The 21,472-nt window shown below is 35.6% G+C and overlaps 2 protein-coding genes across 3 annotated transcripts; one reads left to right on the top strand and one right to left on the bottom strand.

Moving 5' to 3' along the window:
* Positions 1 to 1,885: 1,885 nt before the first annotated feature.
* On the top strand, positions 1,886 to 5,022 carry LOC145166903 (heptahelical transmembrane protein 4-like). 2 transcript variants are annotated; one of them, XM_079085954.1, is made up of 4 exons: positions 1,886 to 2,305; positions 2,470 to 2,720; positions 2,818 to 3,145; positions 4,119 to 5,022. In XM_079085954.1, the coding sequence occupies exons 2-4, from the start codon at positions 2,473 to 2,475 to the stop codon at positions 4,770 to 4,772; spliced, it is 1,230 nt and encodes a 409-aa protein (XP_078942080.1). In that variant the 5' UTR covers positions 1,886 to 2,305; positions 2,470 to 2,472; the 3' UTR covers positions 4,773 to 5,022. The 2 variants fall into 2 exon arrangements, with proteins under 2 accessions (XP_078942080.1, XP_078942079.1); XM_079085953.1 differs by having other exon boundaries at positions 1,923 to 2,267.
* A 3,549-nt stretch (positions 5,023 to 8,571) lies between these two features.
* EMB2001 (P-loop containing nucleoside triphosphate hydrolases superfamily protein) lies at positions 8,572 to 10,148 on the bottom strand. The gene is made up of 4 exons (XM_079085952.1): positions 9,579 to 10,148; positions 9,419 to 9,488; positions 9,184 to 9,346; positions 8,572 to 9,069 (listed from the first exon to the last, which is right to left on the bottom strand). The coding sequence occupies exons 1-4, from the start codon at positions 10,093 to 10,095 to the stop codon at positions 8,860 to 8,862; spliced, it is 960 nt and encodes a 319-aa protein (XP_078942078.1). The 5' UTR covers positions 10,096 to 10,148; the 3' UTR covers positions 8,572 to 8,859.
* Positions 10,149 to 21,472: the final 11,324 nt, after the last annotated feature.

The following is a 21,472-nucleotide window of genomic DNA, read 5'->3' as shown; positions in this document are numbered from 1 at the left end:
CATAGGGTTTAGGTGTGATTCATTAGAGGCATCCACACTATTAGGGCTAGCATTCCAAGAAGGGTTCTTCAAAGTACATTGCTCTTTGCGATAATAGCAATAAGGTATGTGGTTTTAACCTTTGTGATTTTCTATTTTAGCTAGGTTATTTAGAAGTTTCAAAGTATGTTGCTATTATGAGAAAAGCCATAAAATTTTCTAGTATCGCATGTGCCCATAAGTTAGTTATGTGAAATTCCGCAAGTACATTGAAGTAATCTAGAAAACCCATCACTTATAAGTTAGCTAATAAAAATAACGTTTGGTAAAAACTACCTGATAAGCTAGCTGGAAGATATAAAATGACATAAAAAGACATTTAGAAGAATATGTTTTTTCATAATTAAATAGGGGTATATTTGAAAATTTAAAAAAAAAACTCATAAAAAGCTAGCTTATAAACTACTTTGGACTTGTCATGACAACTTTAAAAAAATTCAAAAAATAAACTAGTTGTGACAGACCAATTGAGAAGCTTAATTGTTGCATTTAGCATTAAAATTTGTATTGTTTTTAACTTAAATATAGTTTAGAAAAATTAATTTATCATAATTATATTTTAGTTTTAGTTTATATCCATATGCCATTTTTATGTAATTTTACATATTTCAAGCTCTTCTAGCTACTTGTATCGAATACTCTTATATAAATAAAAAAGAAAATCTTCAGAAAAGTCATAATATTTTAGCCTAATTTACGAAAAAATCCCAAACTAAAATTTGTTTACGAAAAAGCATGAATTACTGGTAAAAATGACGATTTGACCTATTTTCCCGGTTTCATTACTTGTCTGATTCCATTAAAGTCTCATTATTTTACCATAATTTACGAATAAATCTCAAACTAAAATTAGGTGATGATTTGACCATCTTCTCAGTGTAACATAACATTTTACCGGTTTCATTGCTGACATGGACACCTAGTCATTAAATGAGCTGATAAGATTGATATGACAGGTTATATAATGCTACGTTTACCGTAAAATTTGATATCCGTCTCATCGGATCATTTATGATTATGTATCTATATCAGCAATGAAACCGGTAAAATGTATGTTTTTAGAAAAAATATGGCATGAAATGAGCTGAGAAGATAGATATACTAAGTTACATATGATTAAATAGACAATTTAAAATTTCTTATAAACTTAAAAACTGACGAAGTTTTGCTAGTTTATGTAATTATTGCAGTTTTCCTTGGAAGCATTTTATATTCCGAAAAATATATAATGCATCATGATATTAAGTTTTACAGTAAAGATAACATTATATAACCCAACATATCCATCCCATCAGCTTATTTAATGACTAGACGTCCAAGTCAACAATGAAAACGATAATACGTATGTGATAGGAGAAAAGAATAAATCATCACTTAATTTTAGTTTGAAACTTATTAATAAATTATGCTAAAATAATGGACTTTTAGTTTGTGATTTTTTCGTAAAAGCTAAAATAATAGAACTTTTCTGAAAATTTCTCTAAATAAAAACTATAAATCTTCCGGCTTGTAGTTATTATGTTCCAGCTTACAGCTACTTTTGTGGACATGCCTATAAACTTGTTGTCTAGTTGCATAACTTCTAAAAGATATTTATTTTAACTAGAACGAAAAATAAAAATCACGGGTCTAATTTAATTTCTCTTAATAAAAAAGTTGGTGTGAAAAATGACATTTCTCAATGTCATTTTTGAGACACACGTCTCTGTAATGTTTGAACATGGCAGGTAATTACAAAATTCAAGAAAATGTCAACATTCTCAAGCAAAAACCAAGAAATAAATATATATATATATATATATTTTTTTAAATCAAGAGAAAATATAATAAAAATCAAACGGAATAATCGAGGCATCTCCGCATATCTTTTCTGTATAAATCTTTCTTTTATATATTTCCTTCCAAAAAAACTAGGGCACCATTGCATTACGTCGACACCTCATGTTCATGGTCCACATTTGAAGCATTTCTTGCTTCAATTTTTTTTAATCCGATTTCATTTTGGCGGTTGATAGATTTTTTATTCATTTCCGATTTCCTTGAATTCATAATCAAATTTCCTTGTTCAATCCGTCTGAAAATATTCTCTGCTTCATTACCCCACCAACAAAATCTCCAAACAACACAATTACACTTGATCTTGACTCAACGAGCTGATTTTTATACCAAAATCACAAACATTCATGTTCTATTGAAGCTTTCTCCATCTGGGTTTTTTCCAATTGCAGGTAATTTCGAAGAATTACCCGATTTAGCATCTTTGCGTGTACGTATACGTAACTATCTTCTTCTCAATTAAAGGCTTTCTATCTTGATTTTTCTCTTTGAACATTCAATTAAAAGTTATTGTAATTCGAATTTGAGGCAGCGAGTTACGTAATTCAATTTGGATGTGTTTATACTAATTCATAACGATTGATTGTTTGATAGAAAATGGGCAAAAGGGGTGGCGCTGAATCGAGTGACAACAATCAAAGGGTTGATGTATCAATAACTAAAGAACAAGGAAAGGGGAAGAAATTATGGAAGAAGATGAAGTATCAGCTGGTTGAATACCACTCGTTGCCTGCGTATATGAAAGATAATGAATTCATATTACGCCATTATCGTGCTGAATGGCCTCTCAAGCAGATTTTCATGAGCATCTTCACCCTTCACAACGAAACCCTTAATGTTTGGACGTAAGAACATTCAATACCCTTTCTTCAATTTCAATTCCTTTAAACAATCTTTTGATAAATTTCAATTCTTTATATGCTGTTGTTGTTGTTGTTGCAGACATTTGATTGGGTTCTTCCTGTTCCTAACCCTAACAATTTATAGTGCGAAAATGATCCCAAATGTAGTCGATATCCCAACCCTAAAACATTTCCCAGATGTATTGAGAAAAACCGATCTTTATAAACTTCGTGAAGACCTTTTGACTTGTATTCCTTCAATGCCTAATATGCCCGATTTGCACAAACTCCGAGATGAAATCAAGACTTCATTTCATGCATCATCGGACCTCCTGCCATTGATGTCAAATTGGCATATTGTCGAACTTCTTACAAATTGTTTGCCTGAGCGATTCTCACATAGCAACCACACCGATATTTGTGTTCTTGTAAGTCTATCTTATCTTTCTTTTTGTCTCAATTTTGCTTTACAAATGCTCCTTATGTAATAAGCAAAGTTGGTATTAGTCTTGAATAGTCGGAATATGGGATTCCAATGTGAATTTCAATTCCAATTCCGACGTGAATTGGATTCCATGTCCTTTTTTTTTTGCAACAATTAATCGAATACCATTTCATATACCAAAATGGTGTTTTGGTGAATAGTATAACAATAAAATTACATTAACTAAGAATTATATAAACTCAAATTTGAAACAACTAAAATAAACTAGATATTTATAAAACTCGAACTTGAAGGACCACAAATGTCACATGAAACTTTCACACCAAATTTGGTGTAGAAAATGATGTTGTGTTGGAGATGATGTTGTACTATTCATTTACACCAAATTTGGTATTAAAGTTTCCTTTGCACACATTGATATTTGAGCTTTAGATTTTATGTATTATTAGTTTATTATTTGTATAATGATTTTTACTTTATATTAGTTTAAGATATATATTAAAATCAATTTGTATGTTTCAAATTTACTTAAAAACTTAAAATAAGTGACATATATTACAATATTGATAATCTAATAAAAACCAACAATGAACATATATAATTATATATATTACAATACGAATAATACAATTTATTATTAAGAGCAAGAAATTGTGCAATGAGCTAGAGATGAATCACTATTTTCACTAACTATTATACCATTTTAGTGCATTAAATGGTGCAATCGTGAGAGTTTCAATTCCAATGTGAATTGTTCTTCTGAGCATTAGACTTTTATGTGTGACTTTTATGTGTCAAATCACTGTGTACTTGATTTACATCTGACATTAGTCTCCTTGGGGGAGAGACAGTGTGAGCCAACTCAGGGGTTGTTGAAAGAATAACTGTGTTACAAAAACAGTTAAATCATAATAACAAAAATATTTTCTTGAATCTTTCCCGATTTTTTTTTGTAGCAAAGCATGAAAGAAGATGTAGCAAACATAATCGCGCCATTAATTACACGACCAATCACAAAATGGCCATTCTTCGCGTTCTTAGGTGGAGCAATGTTTTGCCTCCTATCAAGCAGTCTCTGCCACCTCCTCTGCTGCCACTCAAAACGTCTCTCCTACATCATGCTCCGCCTCGACTACGCCGGCATCGCCGCCCTAATCTCCACCTCATTCTACCCGCCCGTCTACTACGCGTTCATGTGTCACCCTTTCTTCTGCAATCTCTATCTAGGGTTCATAACCCTTTTAGGAATCGCAACAATCATGGTATCCCTCCTACCCGTATTTGATCGACCCGAGTATCGAAACATCCGTACGTGTCTTTTTCTTGGAATGGGGTTGTCGGGTGCGGGCCCCATTTTTCATAAACTTGTTTGGTTTTGGAATCAACCGGAAGCGGTGTATACGACTGGATATGAGATATTGATGGGGACTTTTTATGGGATTGGGAGTTTGCTTTATGCAACGAGGATACCCGAAAGATGGATGCCCGGGAAATTTGATATTGTTGGGAATAGTCATAATTTGTTTCATGTTTTGGTGGTGGCAGGAGCTTATACGCATTATAGGGCGGGGTTGGTGTATTTGAGGTGGAGGGATATGGAAGGGTGTTGATGGGGAATAAGTATGTGTGGTTGTGATATTGTTGTATAGTTTAGGAAGATGTGGAGGTTTTATAAAAACATTCATCATGATGATGAGTATGTGATGTTGTTACATATATGATATATCCAATCCATGAATATGTGATGTTATTACATATATGATGTATCCAATCCATGAATATGTGATGTTATTACATATATGATGTATCCAATCCATTTGTAGTTGGGACTTTGTTATATCACAAACACCATATTTCCTACTTTGGGCTTTATTAACAATAACAAGCTTTGTTATGCACTTATGAAAAGTGGTTCCTAATATTTGGTTTGAAGAATACTTTTAAAAGTTTAATATGCACTTATGATAGTGGAATTAGTTCCTAATATTTGGTTTGAATAATACTTTTGAACGTTTGTTATGCACTTATGGTAGTGAAAATAGTTCCTAATATTTTGTTTGAAGAATACTTTTGAAAGGAATGGATTCTAAATCCAAATCCGAATGAATTAGATTTTATAGGAATTAAAATCAGTTATATGCTTGATTGACATGAAACAAATTTTATAGGAATTAAAATCGGTTATATGTTTGGTCAACATGAAATGGAATGAAATTCTTTCTCGTTTTTGGTTTGGTTTACAAACACGTCTAAACAATTAGAATACGAATTATGTAAAAACATAAAAAGTACTATTTTTTATTTTCTATTATATTTGTGTATTTGTATCAATTGTTATTACATATTTTATTTGAGCAATAGTTATACTATTTTGATTAGTGTTATAAGACAGAGTCCTAAAGAGTATTTGGTTCTTTAGTATTCAAGTGTCGAAACTTGTTTATTATCTTGTAAATGTAATAAAACTGATTCAACACATAACCATGACTATGGTGCTCTTTGTTTTTTCTGAGGCAAAATGTCTGCAGTCTGCGGACCACATTAGCTCCAAAACACTTGAGATACAATCGAAATATACTCGACACCATAATCTTGTGTAAATTTAGAATATATATATATATATATATATATATATATATATATATATATATATATATATATATATATATATATATATATATATATAAGTGAGAGAGAGATATGTTCAAATGTGGATGAACATCTATTGTGTGGACGTGTGGGCAATGCTATTCTGTGAGAATGACAAAGAAAATATGTTGTTTAATAATATGAATACGTTCAATCTTACATAACTATTGTCATTATCACACATTCTCACTAATTAAATCGTCTAACACACCGTGCAACGTGCATTATGCTGAGGTGGCCGCATTGTTAACGGACAAACACTGCCCCTCCTTCGTTAAGTATGTATAGTGTTAATGCATGTTACCGAGTTAACATGTTATAACAGGAAGAATTTGATTGTTGGTTTTTGTTTTTTATTTATTTATTTTACAAATTCGCTTATATAAATACCAACCTAATTTCACATTTTATGCACAACAACTTCAAACAAACACTTCTCTTTCTCAATATTTTTATAAGAATTCTAAAAAAAAATATGGAGCAACCCCCAAATACATGACCATCCAACCAAAACCCAAAAACACCAACACACGAAAACCCTTTCCGTCTAAACACTTTACCTATGAGGTTTTCGTAATACGATCAATATTTTATGAATTCTCTCAATTGTACATTCACAAACTTACTCCAAGGCTCTTCACTACCACCATTCAACAATTTTTTAAACAAAACCCATATCCACACCCTTCTTTCCAACAATCACCGTCTCAACGATCATCTTTTCAACATCCACAATTACATCATCAACAATTTCAACAAAAACTATCTCAACCACCGCCATGCAACCATCCCACACCGTTTCAATGTCCGATGGGTCGGGATAAAGCGAAGCAAGCTGCATCTTCTTTAAAGAATAAAGAAAAGGAAACCACATCAAACAACTTATAGTATTTACGGGAACAATTTGATGAACATATTGCACTACAAAAATAGAAGTTGGTTTTGAGAAGCGAACAACAAAAATTACTTGGGGAACATGTGGTAAACGATATGCAAGTTTTGAAAATGTCGATCGATGGCCTCGAATGCGATGACCTTGACACAATGCTTGCGGTAAAAGGTTAATCCAGGATATATATATATATATATATATATATATATATATATATATATATATAATATATATATAGTTAGACTTAATTTATCTAGCATCTTTTATTTTTATTTATGTAATGTTTTTATTTTAATTTATGTAATGTGTTTTTTTATTTTTGATGATGATCGTTTTTGCTTGTAAGATCTTTAAAGTTATAAGATCTTAAGATCAATATCAGGATCTTAACAACCACGAGCTAGAAATCATTATTTTATGAAATACTCATGGTATTAATTTGATGCTTATGATCAATATTTTAAATGAATGAAATGTTTCATGTTAATTAACTTTTAGATATTTAGATTATTTGTTTTATAGAAATAAATAGCCGAGGTGGAAGTTATTTTGGGTTTATGGAGGTACACATTTCATAAGGTAAATGGTGGGAAAATGATGCTAATGTGAAGTTGAGGTGACAATATTTTTTGTGTTATGGCGTTTAGAGGTATACCACATAGCCTTATAGTAATTCCAATGTTGTCAAAATCAAGATTTTACCTAATATCATTTAACATTTTACAAGACTGCTATCGTAAGATCGAATCGGGATCAAAAGATCGTATCAAATGAACTAGTCTTATGATTTTTTATCGCAATTTTTTGTTTATGTAGTATTATTCATTATAACTTTATGTTGATTAAGACATTAACAGTAGAATCAATTTTAATTTCTTAAACACGAATCACATTTTTGCCGTCGAAAACCCCCAAAAATTAAGAAGAAAACATCTTAAGCAAAAAATAAAACAAGATCGTTGTGCTTATATAAAATTAAAGGAATGAGATCATAAATGGAATAACATAAATGACATGATGTTTGACCTGCTCGGATCATAATAAGATCTTAAGATCCTTATCGGGATCCTATGATCCCAATATATATATTTTACTTCAAATAGATCCTACTATGATAGATGATCGTTTTTTGCTTGTAAAATCTTTAAAATCATAAGATCTTAAGATCATGAAGTTAGAAATCATTACTTTATGAAATACTCATGCTATTAATTTGAAGCTTATTTTGATCAATATGATGTTTTTTTTAATTTTTTTTGCTAACTTTATTATCATGACTATGAAATAGGGGTGGACATTTGTACCGGACCGGATCAGCTCTTGGACCGGACCGGTTTGACAGAAGTTGGTGGACTTTGGACCGGACCTGTTGAGGCTTGAGGCTTACTAGGTCCAGGTTTTTTATTTCTTGTACCAGTTGGACCGTTACAACTTTAGGTGAATATAATACAACTTGTTGAAGCCTTAACGAAAGTTAGTTTATCTATTACAGCCGAGTAGGGGTGAGCATTTGAACCGGACTGGACCGCTTTGATAGCAATTGGTGGAACTTGGACTAGACAGACTCATCTGTCCATATCTGGTTCCTGGTTCGCTCCAGATGTCCAAATGTTCACCCTTACTGTGAAATACAAACCGAACAGGTTGTTTCATGTAGATTTTTAACGATTCGTGAAGGTTGTTTTAACATCCATGTGATATGTGGGTAAATGATCAACTAAAAGGCTAAAACAATAATTCTTTTTATTGATGATATGATAATGTCTTGTTTTTTCACACTCCTACAGTTTCTCCTAAAGCGTTCTACCATAAATTAAAAGTAGAACATCCAATAGTAAAGCTTAAGATATAGTTGCAATCAAGGAACAAAACAGAACTAGTAATTTTTTAAGTATTCACCTGAATATGTCATCACATACATATCCTTCACCTCAAAGAACACCACACATTTTAAGTGTTTCAATTGAGTCCATGAAACTCTTCTAATCTACATTCACACCCCCTATTACTCTCCAAATAAGCACAAGGTGTTCAAAATATGTATAATCTGTTCTGTAATATTATCCTAAACATTACAAAACCTATTTCATGCCACCCAAAAAAGACATAAAATTTGAAGTATTGTGTTGCATTCATTATCTTCTTTCTTGAGAACCCTAGTTATCCCAATAGTTCCGAAGCTGTGACATGTGCAAAAGAAGCTCATCCCTACCCAAACCAGTAACACTGCTAGTCATTATCCATGGAGGATGAATCTTGTAACTTTCTTTAATCAGTTCTTGAAAACTTTTAATATTCTCATCAGGCCGATTTCCCTTCTTGTTCTTCATTTTATCGCATTTTGTGAAAACAATTGTCATTGGTAACTGAAATATATAGCCAACATTCAAAACGGAAAGATCAATGATCAATCTAATGCCAATAACATAAAGAAAAGTGGCGTATTATATGATATGAATATGTTTTATAAGGAATCATACGTTGTTTCGTCCAATCCAATTAGCGCAATCAAGATCAATCTTCTGAGGTGGGACACTTGCATCAACAAGAAGCAGAATGCTTACTAATGATTCTCGATTTAGAAAGTAACCTTTTGTGAATGCAGACCAATCCATTCTTGCAGATTCTGGGGCATTAGCAAATCTACAGAAGAAAGAATAATGAATCGATAATCACCTTGTAAGAGTTTTACTACGATGGTGAAGTTGAGCTTACCCATAACCAGGCAAATCAACGAGGTACCAACTTCGATTCACCAAGAAATGATTGATGAGTTGAGTTTTCCCTACACAATCGGATCCCAATTTTGTTTAATCAGTTATGTGAAGATTCGTATAAACCCTAATGAAATCAGAGAGATATCAACATTCAATACCTGGTTTTTTTGAGGTGAGAGCGACTTCTTTCTTGCGAACTAAGGAGTTGATTAAGGAAGACTTCCCGACATTGGAACGACCCAACATTGCAAATTCGGGTCGCTCATCTTTAGGGCAATCTTTGGGGCGAATGCTGCTTCCGATGAATTGAACCTCTTTGACTTTGGCTTCGCCGGCGTAAGGGCCTAGAACGATGTTGGAGCCGGGTAAGATCATGTCTTCGGTGACTTCTTCCGGGTCTGTTCCCGGTGGGATAAACAGGACAGTTCGGACGAATTTAGCGGAGTCGGAGATGGAGATTTTGGGGGTTTTAGTGGCGGAGACATGGTGGGACTGGGGTGGAGCAGAGTGAGAGAGGGAGGTTCTGAAAGTGAGTGAAAATGGAGGAGGAGGAGAAAAGGAAGAAGATGATGGAAGGAGTGAAGAGAAACGATGGGTGAAGAGGCGAATTCTCGCCGGCATTAACATCGTCGACTGTATATCCTGATAACTCGACAAAACCCCAAAAACTCTCATATAATTCCAATCTTTCTATTAATATCATTTTGGGGTTTTTGCCCGGCATACATAAAAAAGGCTATCTAAAGATTAATAGCAATGACATCATGAAAATATGCCAAAAATTTATGATAACTTTAAACCCTGTAGGTTCTAAATTAGGCTTGTCCAACAACTAAATTTCCACAATCACGGCTCATCCGAGGATTCAAATGTCCAGATGAGTCTGAAAAAAAAAAGGCCCTTAGGCCTTAGCCCTAACGTGTAACGGTTCAAAATACATAAACTATTTTTTTTAAAAACGATGACAAACTTTATAGCAATAAACAAAACAAAATCATAGTATTTTAATGATTAATTAGTTATCGTAACAGCCAATGTTCTAAATGGCGTGAGGCGTGGTGTGGCGGCAAAAGGCCAAGCCTCAAGCTTAACGAGCCATTGCGAGCCATGCCGTTTTTCAAAACGTGATGTAAGGCGGCGATTTTGTATTAATTTATAATTATATTACCACATAAATAAAAATTTATATTAAATATAACTACTTTTTAGAAGTGTTATATCAATAACTAATAACAAAAAGTTAACAAAAAAAACACAATATTTGTATCCCCGATTAGAAAAGACATAAAAAAAAGCAAAAAAAACGTGTCTCAAACGAAAAAACACGCGCCATAACATGCCATAACGCACCATAGCACGCCATATCACACCTTGACACGCGTCACGCCTAACAACAATGTTATGAGGCTTTTCGTAACGGTGAAGCCACGACTCACGCCATTGCACGCCTTGGCGCGCGTCATGACGCACCTTTTAGAAAACTGGTAACAACTAACCGACGACCCGTGAAGCTCTCTTAGCATTATTGATAGCAAATTGGTTGATAAACTTTTTGTAGTCTATACTCTCTAAGATTTCGTTGTCGATAGATAAGTTTAGGTTGTGTTTTTTTGACATTGAATTAAATGTGTGATACAAAAAAATCAGCCATAAAAGCAAACAAGTCCAATACTTAGATTAAATGTTCGTCATTTTTAACAAAGTCTTATCCATTTTAATTATTTCCATTGACAATGCAGTAAAATCAATTGCTTTTATTTGAACATACAAAATTGTATTCGTTGTTTGTTGAATCCAGCGACCTCACATCCATAGTAGTGATTTGTGACATCCCCAAACTCACGATCATTTAAAAAATTTTATTTATGTTTATTTGAAAATCAGCATATTCATTTTTAAAGAATAATATTGCGGAATTTGTTCCCAGAAAACATGATAAATATATTATCAAAGCATTTCCAAATAAATGTATTTTGTTTATATCAAAACGTTGGGATGTCATCGTCAATACAGAAACATAAGCATAAAAAGACCTTATATTCATTTATACTAGTGATTTACATCTTCTTTAATCTCTCAGTGTAATGTAGCTTCGTATCGACACCTGTGATACAAATAAACTGAGTGAGTCAGGTTGGGAAACCTGGTGGGTATATAGAGTTTTCAACCCACAATAATATAATTATTATGTTTAATCATCAAACAATTAACCCAATTTCACATCCCCATTATCTTCTTTATTCTTAAGGATCTACCCTAAGAATCAGCTATTCTTCCTTCATTTATTCCTAGGGATCGTCCTAAGGAATATGCACGAAGTCCATCGCTGCCAGGGTTTATCTAACGGGCACTAAGTCCATAGTCGTCGATGTTATCTATTATGCACTAAGTCCATAAATGTCAATGTTCATCTGTAGGGTACTAAATCCATAGCTACCAACGTTCATTTGTAAGGCACTAAGTCCATAGCTGTCAATGTTCGTTTATGAGGCACTAAGTCCATAGCTGTCAGGGTTTTTAGAGTACATCTGGTGAACAAATCGTTCACAACACCTACAGGTTGCGAGTCTGCTAGTGTTCCACTGGATTGTCTAGAATAGTTTGTGGTTGTCATTTATACTCTGCTAGATGATTGGGTCATCGCTTGGGTCAAGGCTTCTCATCATCTATATCATCTTTCATCTCTCATCATTCATCTCATCTTTCATATACCCATCTTTACCCATCATAATTATTGGTATAAAATACGTATACAGTTTAAATCGAATAAAACATGTATGTTTTGCTCATCCAACATAGATATTAAGAACACAGATAATATATACACATAATGTAACATCCCAAAATTCAAGACCAAAAATTTCATTTTAATTAAGTTATTATAAAACCAACAGTATAAGAAAACATCCATAATAACATCCCATGTCAAAACCCAAGTGTCAATAATCAAAAACATGTTATCCTAAAATAATATCAGAGTATAATCCCAAAGATCTCATGTGCGGAAAAACATAGTGTGATGCGCTGCGATCGCTGACTCCTTTCCTTTGAAAACAAAGTACCTGAAACCAAAACTGAAAACCGTAAGCATGAAGCTTAGTGAGTTCCATGAATACCACATACCATACATATCAACATGCTGCCTAGCATATCTGGGTGCTGGCCTACCCCTTCGGTCTCTTTCAACCCAATACTACCATACATAACCGTGAGCCATACAAAACAATCATATATCATAATCAAATAAAATGCTATGTGCCAAAACATAGTCTTGCCATTATGCCACAGGCTGCCACGTGATCTTTCTTGCCAAGTCGTGGGCCACCTCCTTCGGTCTTACATACAAGTGCCAAGAGCCACCTCCTGGTCTTCCAAGCAAGCATCACAAAGACAACTAGCATACATACTATTCTACTTAGCTAATTAGCATACAGTGTGCCAGGAGCCACCTCCTGGTCTTTCATACATAAACTAAATGGGCCGACATTGATGCCTTAGACTACAATCAGTAAGGAGACTCACCTCGCACTGCTGAAGTCCCGCAAATAAATCCCTGGCTGCTGGCTGACAGATCCCCAAATTGTCAATCATCAAAACAACACCCAATTAATAATTGGGTTCCAACATATATCCATAAGTCCATACTTGGGGTAAAAGACTACTTTACCCCTATCTTAGCTTGATTCAACTCAAGGCCCAATCCAAAGGCCCAAACGTCAAACTATGAATCAAAGCCCAACATATGGCCCAATTTTCCAAATTGGGCCCAACCCTTTGCTTGGTCTTACCCTAAGGCCCAACCATTTATTCTAGTCTAAACATTTAGTATTCTAATGGCCCAATATCTCATAATCATAAAGGCCCAATTATGGCCCACCTATGACCCAATTTTCTAAATTGGGCCCAAACCCTCACATGGGCCTTACCCTAAAGCCCATCCAATTATTCTAGTCCATATGATTGTTCTTGGATGGCCCATTATTAGTCCAATCACCAAAGCCCAATAGAAAGGCCCAAGTAAGATTAGGGTTTTCACATAAAATGACGATTAGGGTTAAGTGTTTCTCACTTAACCCATTAAGGACTTAATCCATTAAGTCCATCAATCTACTAGGTCAATCATATAGTGTGTCCGGGATTAATACATAATCCCAATCCGGTCATCCAAAATGCGAGTCCCGACAACCCATAACGCATATATCCAAAATTAGGGTTTTCTAAACCCTAATTAGGGTTTCCAACCCAATCATAACCCAATAGGCCCAAAAGCTAAGTATTTAGACCCATTAGGGTTTCATTAGGACCACCAGGGTTTCATAAGGCCCACTAGGGTTTCATAAGTCGGGCACCACCCACTACCACCTCGGGTAGTGGTGGTTAACGGCGGCTCACGGCGGCGGTCACCACCCCGTGGTGGTGGTTATGGTTCTAGTCCATTTTTGTCCAAGCATCCCAAACAAAATATAAACACAAACAAAGCACACCGCTACCCAACACGGCGGCTGGTGGCGGCAGGAGGTGGTAGCCACCACCTCACGGTGGTGGTGGTGGGTGTTCCGGCCAAAAAAATGCAAAAAAAAACTTCACACCCATATAGTACACTCTCATACATACAAACACAAACACACACACACACACAACCACTCCTCATGGTGGCTGGTGGCGGCAGAAAACGGTGGCAGCCACCACCTCGTGGTGGTGGCGGTGGCGGTGGGTTTTTCCGGCCAAATAACTCGCATATAACACCACAGATACCGAAAGCAACGAAAATACTCGAATAAGCTCATATTCAGCCACCTCTCAGTGGCTGTCGCCACCGGAATAGACAGTAACGGTGGCCAAAAGGTCATCGGCAGCAGCAGCGACGCCCCACGACGTCCTACCACCAGAAACGAGGAAGGAGAAAGAAAGTGGATGGCGAGCATTCTTATCGAGGTTCTGCGGTCGTCGTGGTTCTTCTTTCAGCTTCTTCTGCTCCGAAAAACACGATGTCAACTCACGAAAATTGCCTTCGTTGGCAGCGGCGTAGCATCAACGTATGATTTCACCGGCAGCAGTGGTTCGCCGGTCACCTTGGTTGATCGGAAAGCAAGAGGATAGGGTGGTGGCAGCTGGAAACACTCCAAGATGGTGGCGGCTGTGATGTATTAGGTTTAGGGTTTGAAGGTATCCGATGATACATCTTGAAGCGAGAAAGGAGGGGGTCCGGGTCTAAACCCGTGATCCTTTCAAACGTTTTTCATTTTTTTCTAGATCAGCCCCTCCTCCACCAAAAATTTTCAAATTAAATCCAACAATTACCCTTTAGCCCCCATTACTCCAAAGTCCTTTCAGTTTAGGTCCTAATAATTACCATGCAGCCCATGCCTTCAAAATTCCTTTCAAATTAAACCCATAATTTACTAAATAGCCATCAACCTTCAAAATTCTTTACAAATAAATCCAGAAATTACATTTTAACCCCCAAACTCTCAATTATGACTTTTTAACCCCCAAACCAACGCCTTGCTAAATTATTCCACATTTAGGGCTACTATTCATTTAGGGCTACTCTCAATTATACTTAGCTCATATATTGTTTATAGATTCATAATAACGATAATGAACTTAAACATAAGTTATACTTAAAGCAGGGTAAGCATAACTCACTTACAAGGGGGTTTTAGCGAGGAACAGGGCTCTGCGCGGACAGAACTTCTGAGTCAAAAGCTCTTCTTCTTGGGGACATCTGACGCTTCGGGACTCGCTTCTAACACCTAAGAGGTGTTAGGGGATGGGAGGGGCTAAGAGAGATGTTTGAGAGAGAAATAATGGGAAAGGTGTGAGTTTTTAGGGGTGATTTGCGCCTCTATTTATAGGCTGAGTCCGGTTTGAATGCGGGGCGTTCCCTTGCTAAACGTTGAGCATTCCCATGCCACGTGTCACCATCTGGTGGCAAGGCGTGGGCAAGAAGTAGTGGCTCAGATCGCGCCACGTGTCACTCGCAGATTAAACCCAAAATCAATTCTCTTCTAAAATCCGTAACTTTTGCATACGAGCTCCGTTTTTGACGTTCTGTATATCCACGCGTAGGTATCGATGGGATATCCAACTTTCGTTTAAACTACGTCGGCTAATTTTGACTTTATTTTTAAAGTTATATTTTAACAGACTTAGACACCTAAAATCCGTTAAAAATTCATAACTTTTTCATCCGACGTCCGTTTTCGACTGTCTTTATATCGTTGAGCTCCTATAAATGAGATATTCAATTCTCATTTAGGTTGTGTCGGCTAAAAATTGATCGATCTAAAATTCGATTTTCGGGATGTGCACTACTATGCTAAATCTTAGAAAAATCATAACTTCCTCATACGAAGTCAGATTTGGACGTTCTTTTTATGCACACTCTTTGTTTAACGTATACTATGACTTTTTCTTAGATCTCTAAGGCTAAAAAGTATTTTATCACAAACTCACTTTTTACGATTCCCGGTGTCGTGCCGGTTTTGCCGTAAAACTTCGACAGGTCATAACTTCTTCGTTATAACTCGGATTTCAACGTTCTTTATATGTACGGAACCCTTGTGACATATAATATAACTTAGTTAAGATGATTTATTCTAAATAATATTCTATCAAAAAGTCATTTTTGACGCTTATTGTCTCTAAATTGACTAGCCCGAATCTACGGGCGTTACAATTATCTCCCCCTTAGGATGATTACGTCCCGGAATCATCAACAAAACAAGGCTTGTATAATGACTTCATACGTTATCTTTTCATCTTAGGTAATAACCGTAACTCTTATGTCCTTTCAAATGAGTATCTAACTCTTGGACTTTCTTGACTGCTGGCGGTGCTTAATCTTGCACCCACTCTCTATCTCGCGTTGGACTTTCAATCGTAACCTTCGACTTATAAAATCAATACTTATTGGAGACTCATGCTCCTTCTTAAACAGACTTAACTTAAGATAAGTTCTTTACTTCGATTCCCGTAACAGACCGATGAGTCATGTTCTGACCTCTCATCATATGATGCAACGCTTAGACTCATGTCTTTTTGAGTCAGATTCCGGAATGGAATATACCTTCCTTCATGTTCTAATGTGATATAATCACATTATAGCATGTAGCACTTCTAGCTACAAGTTCTTACTTTAACAACGATCGCGATACTTCTGTTGATCGCTTCGATTATCTCTCATTTTGATATTCTGGCTTAAGTCAGATGCTATATCGATATTGGTTCTCCGAACCATGTAACATACTTGTCTTATTCAGACTCGATTTGATATGACCACTAGGGTCGGAATAACAATCATCTTCTTAGTCATTACCGAAACGATGGTAACGACATACTTGAACAAAACGAAATCAATTACTAGCTTATTGGTAAACTTATGACTTTCCCTAATCCAAGTGCGAGTCCTATGCTTCCGGTAGTATAGGCCTCTACTACCATTCACACCTACTCATACTCGTCCCAAGTATTGCCTCGCAGTTTTCCAAGTCACCATACAAGAATTTCACATAGTCATTTAACACATCGGATAACGTAACTAAGGTTTATATTATTTTTTGAAACGATTACATAGATGTTCAAGTTCACCCTATATTATGCCTCTTATGTTAGGCTACACCACATGTTACTATCTATATGGCTACTTCTTATCCCGATCTTCGGATATATAGATCTTCACTCCTGATCCCTTGCGTTGTCACCTGCCTCATTAAGGATCATCTGGAATGCTCTTGCCTTTTGCTTTGGTGGTACGTTTGGCTTTGTAGCTCCTTCCCTATTTGACCAATCTTGCTTGAAGTGTCCTTCTTCACCACGCTTCAAGCATACTTCTCTCTTGGCCGTGCATTCGCCAGCATAGTGACCAGTCTTCCCGCATTTGAAGCAGGTTACCTCTTTAGAGCATCTCCCAATGGGTTTCCTTCTACACTTGTCACACCACTTTTCTTTACCTCCTCCTCCTCCTCCAGACTTTGAGAACAAGTTGTTCTTGTTGGACCTTGAAGATCCCTCAAATTTCCTCTTCTTGCCAACTTCAACCTTGTTGGTGGTTCTACCTTTGATTATTTCTTCAACAAACTTAGCAACCCAGATGGCTGCCTCAAGAGTAGGTGCCTAGCGTACTGGCATAGTAGGTTCATCCTTATTTTGTTGAAGTAGACGCCTTGTCTCTTCCATCTGACGATCTAACATAATCTGCATCATTGCTTGTACTCCTGCCATCGTGATTGGCTTGTGTCCAGCTGCTACTTCTGGTGCACGCTCAATCACTTGTGGCTCAGGCTGCAGGTTGCCGCTTCCGAATCCGCTTCAAGTTCTCACCATGTCGATCTATACACAAATCAGACGTTCAGTGTGTAGTGACGAGAATTTAGACAGGGGAATCAAACGTATAAATCTCCTTATCATCTTAAAAGTTACATGCCTGTTCTAATACCGTAATTAAACGTTTAGAAATCTGAACACATAAAGTTTTCAGATCCGGTCGGCAGCAGACCATAGATCCGATCAAATAATGGCATCATAAAGCATCACAAATCATTTAGCATATAAAACAATTTAGGCATCTTCCCTAAATAAGCTAGTGCTTGTGTCTATTCAGGTGTACTACCTCAAATATATTAGACACACTCCTCACGATCATCGCTTAGCATTCTAAGTTTAAGTCTAGAAATTTCCTAAAATTCCTAGTTCGCTTAAACTAATGGTCTGATACCAATTGTGACATCCCCAAACTCACGGTCATTTTAAAATTTTTATTTATGCTTATTTGAAAACCAGAGTATTCATTTTTAAAGAATAATAATGCGGAATTTGTTCCTAGAAAACATGATAAATATATTATCAAAGCATTTCCAAAGAAATGTATTTTGTTTATATTAAAACGTTGGGATGTCATCGTCAATACAGAAATATAAGCATAAACAGACCTTACATTCATTTACACTAGTGATTTACATCTCCTTTAATCACTCAGTTTAATGTAGCTTCGTATCGACACCTGTGATACAAATAAACTGAGTGGGTCAGGTTGGGAAACCTAGTATCATTACCGCTATGTACAACGCTTCGCTTCTAACAATTCTATTTTCCTTCGACGAAACCTATTATCATTACCGCTAGATTTTAGTCTAATATTTATTGCGACTAGTTACGAGTGATATTGTTTTATAAGTGTTAAACAATACTTTTCAACCACTATGTACAGACAGGGGCCAGACATGAAACACCGGAGGACAGGACCATTTTGGCATTATAGCACTTCTGAAATCCAACAACTCTATACGGCCCTTCAAAACAGATTCCCCGTACCATGAGTAGTTAAAATATACTATAATAAAACTTTGCATAATTTATAATACATAGCTCATATATTGTTTATAGGTTCATAATAACGATAATGAACTTAAACATAAGTTATACTTAAAGCATGGTAAGCATAACTCGCTTACAAAGGGGTTTTAGCGAGGAACCGGGCTCTGCATTGGCAGAACTTCTGAGTCGAAAGCTCTTCTTCTCGGGGTTTTCCGGCGCTCCAAGACTCGCTTCTAACACCTAGGAGGTGCTAGGGAATGGGAGGGGCTAAGAGAGATGTTTGAGAGAGAAAGAATGGGAAAGTTGTGAGCTTTTGGGGTGATTTGCGCCTCTATTTATAGGTTGAGTTCGGTTCGAACGCCGGGCGTTCCCTTGCTGAATGCTGAGCGTTCCCATGCCACGTGTCACCATCTGGTGGCAAGGCGTGGGGAAGAAGCAGTGGCTCAGATCGCGCCACGTGTCACTCACAGATTAAGCCCAAAATCAATTATCTTCTAAAATCCGTAACTTTCGCATACGAGCTCCGTTTTTGACATTATTTATATCCACGCATAGGCATCGATGGGATCTACAACTTTCATTTAGACTCCGTTGGCTAATTTTGATTTATTTTTAAAGTTATATTTTAACAGACTTAGACAATTAAAATCCGTAAAAAATTCATAACTTTTTCATCCGACGTCCATTTTCGACTGTCTTTATATCGTTTAGCTCATATTAATGAGATATTAAATTCTCATTTAGTTTGTGTCGTCTAAAAATCGACCGATCTAAAATTCGATCGATCTAAAATTCGATTTCCGGGTTGTGCACTACTATGCTAAATCTTAGAAAAATCATAACTTCGTCATACGAAGTCAGATTTGGACGTTCTTTTTATGCACGCTCTCGTTTTAACGTATACTACGACTTTCACTTAGATCGCTAAGGATAAAAAGTATTTTATCGCAAACTCACTTTTTACGATTCCCGGTGTCGTGCCGGTTTTGCCGTAAAACTTCGACAGGTCATAACTTCTTCGTTATAACTCGGATTTCAGCTTTCTTTATATGTAGGGAACCCTTGTGACATATACTATAACTTAGTTAAGATTATTTATTCGAAATAATCTTTTGTCAAAAAGTCATTTTTGATACTTACTGTCTCTAAATTAACTAGCTAGAATCTGCGGGCGTTACATGATTTGACTATCTTTTTATTGATATTTGGACATAAATGGAATATGGTAAAAAAAAATTATTGGGACCCATAAAAAATAGGCCCTCTGCACAAGCCCCTCTTGCCCACCCTTACCACCGGCCATATCCACAATGTTAACTTCTTGTTGCAGTAATTCATAGAGGTTTAGATATAGAAGTTCCTGATTTTCTATGTGGGCTTTAGAACGGGCTGAAATGGACCACTCAGATGGTGCAATTTAACATTTTATGTAACTACTTCGGAATAGGGCATTTCGGAGATGAGTCCTGCAGCTCTACCCATTTTTGAAGCAGGTTCTGGATTGGGTATCCCCTACTTAAAGCCATTATCTAATGTACACCGAAATACCTAATATTTCATAGTTTTTTTTGGCAAAGTAAACATGGCATACGATCCTGAGGATATCGAGGTTTTATAGATTAGTTCTTGCTTCCTTTACTCTATAGTGTTTTCTTGATATTAACCGAAAAAACGAAGTCTGAAATGCGAAGAACATATCCAGAGTGCTAAGAACATGTCGAAAATGGAGTGTTAATTCGTATCCAAAACCTTAGAAAACTACTTATTTAGCATTACTACCCACTCTTACATTACATAATTAGTTAGGTGTATGTCCGCAACATTTATACCTCATTTTGAATACTTTAAAATGAATTTTGTATTCAGATATACAAAGAACAATGATGGAATACGAAGAACACTGCAGAATGTGTAAAATATCCCAGTATGAAAATGACTGAGATAGTTTGGAATGATGTTTGGAATGATGTTAGAGCAAATGTTTGATTTTGAGATTAATTAAGTTATTTGATTTTCAGCATGGAAGATTTTCCGATGCAACTCTTACTATGTTGTGCAAACTTGCAATTGGTGTGGATATTCTTGGTAGGCTCCAGGAACGATCTTGTAATACCTCTCACATGGGCCTATTTGAAATGACCTTAATTAAATTCTTTTAAAAATATCTTCGAGTTTTAGTTGTGGAAAATAGTCCCAAAGTATAATTCAATTTTTTTTTTCAGAGTTTAAATGCGGATAACGGTCCAAACATAAATTCCCAAGAATTTAGGGTTTAAGAAAAGCATTTCATGCGAAAGTGTCACAATATATATATATATATATATATATATATATATATATATATATATATATATATATATATATATATATATATATAAAGATTTAAGAAGTTGTTACAAACTAATGTCTTCGAAATATCCAAAGTTTATAAATATTCTAAGCTTCTTCCAACATCTACTAACTTGCAAAATTTATCAACATAGTGAGTTAGGCTATATGGAGCCTAATGAGTACAATCCCATGATTTTGAATTTATACTGATAGTGTATGAGTGAACACACAACTCATACACACATGTACAAACTCGTACCTTTTCCAAACAACAAAATCATCAATGGTTAACAAGGAGGTAAAATATACATAAGTCAAAGTAGATTGTCATAAATGAAAAATATCATCTAATCTTTTAAAACAATTAAATCATACCAAGTAGTTGTGTCCTTATTAGACCATT

This window comes from Lactuca virosa, chromosome 3 (genome assembly GCF_052849685.1).
Source record: "Lactuca virosa cultivar CGN04683 chromosome 3, Lactuca_virosa_CGN04683_v6, whole genome shotgun sequence".
Taxonomy (NCBI): domain Eukaryota; kingdom Viridiplantae; phylum Streptophyta; class Magnoliopsida; order Asterales; family Asteraceae; genus Lactuca; species Lactuca virosa.
This window is presented reverse-complemented; position numbering and strand designations above follow the sequence as displayed.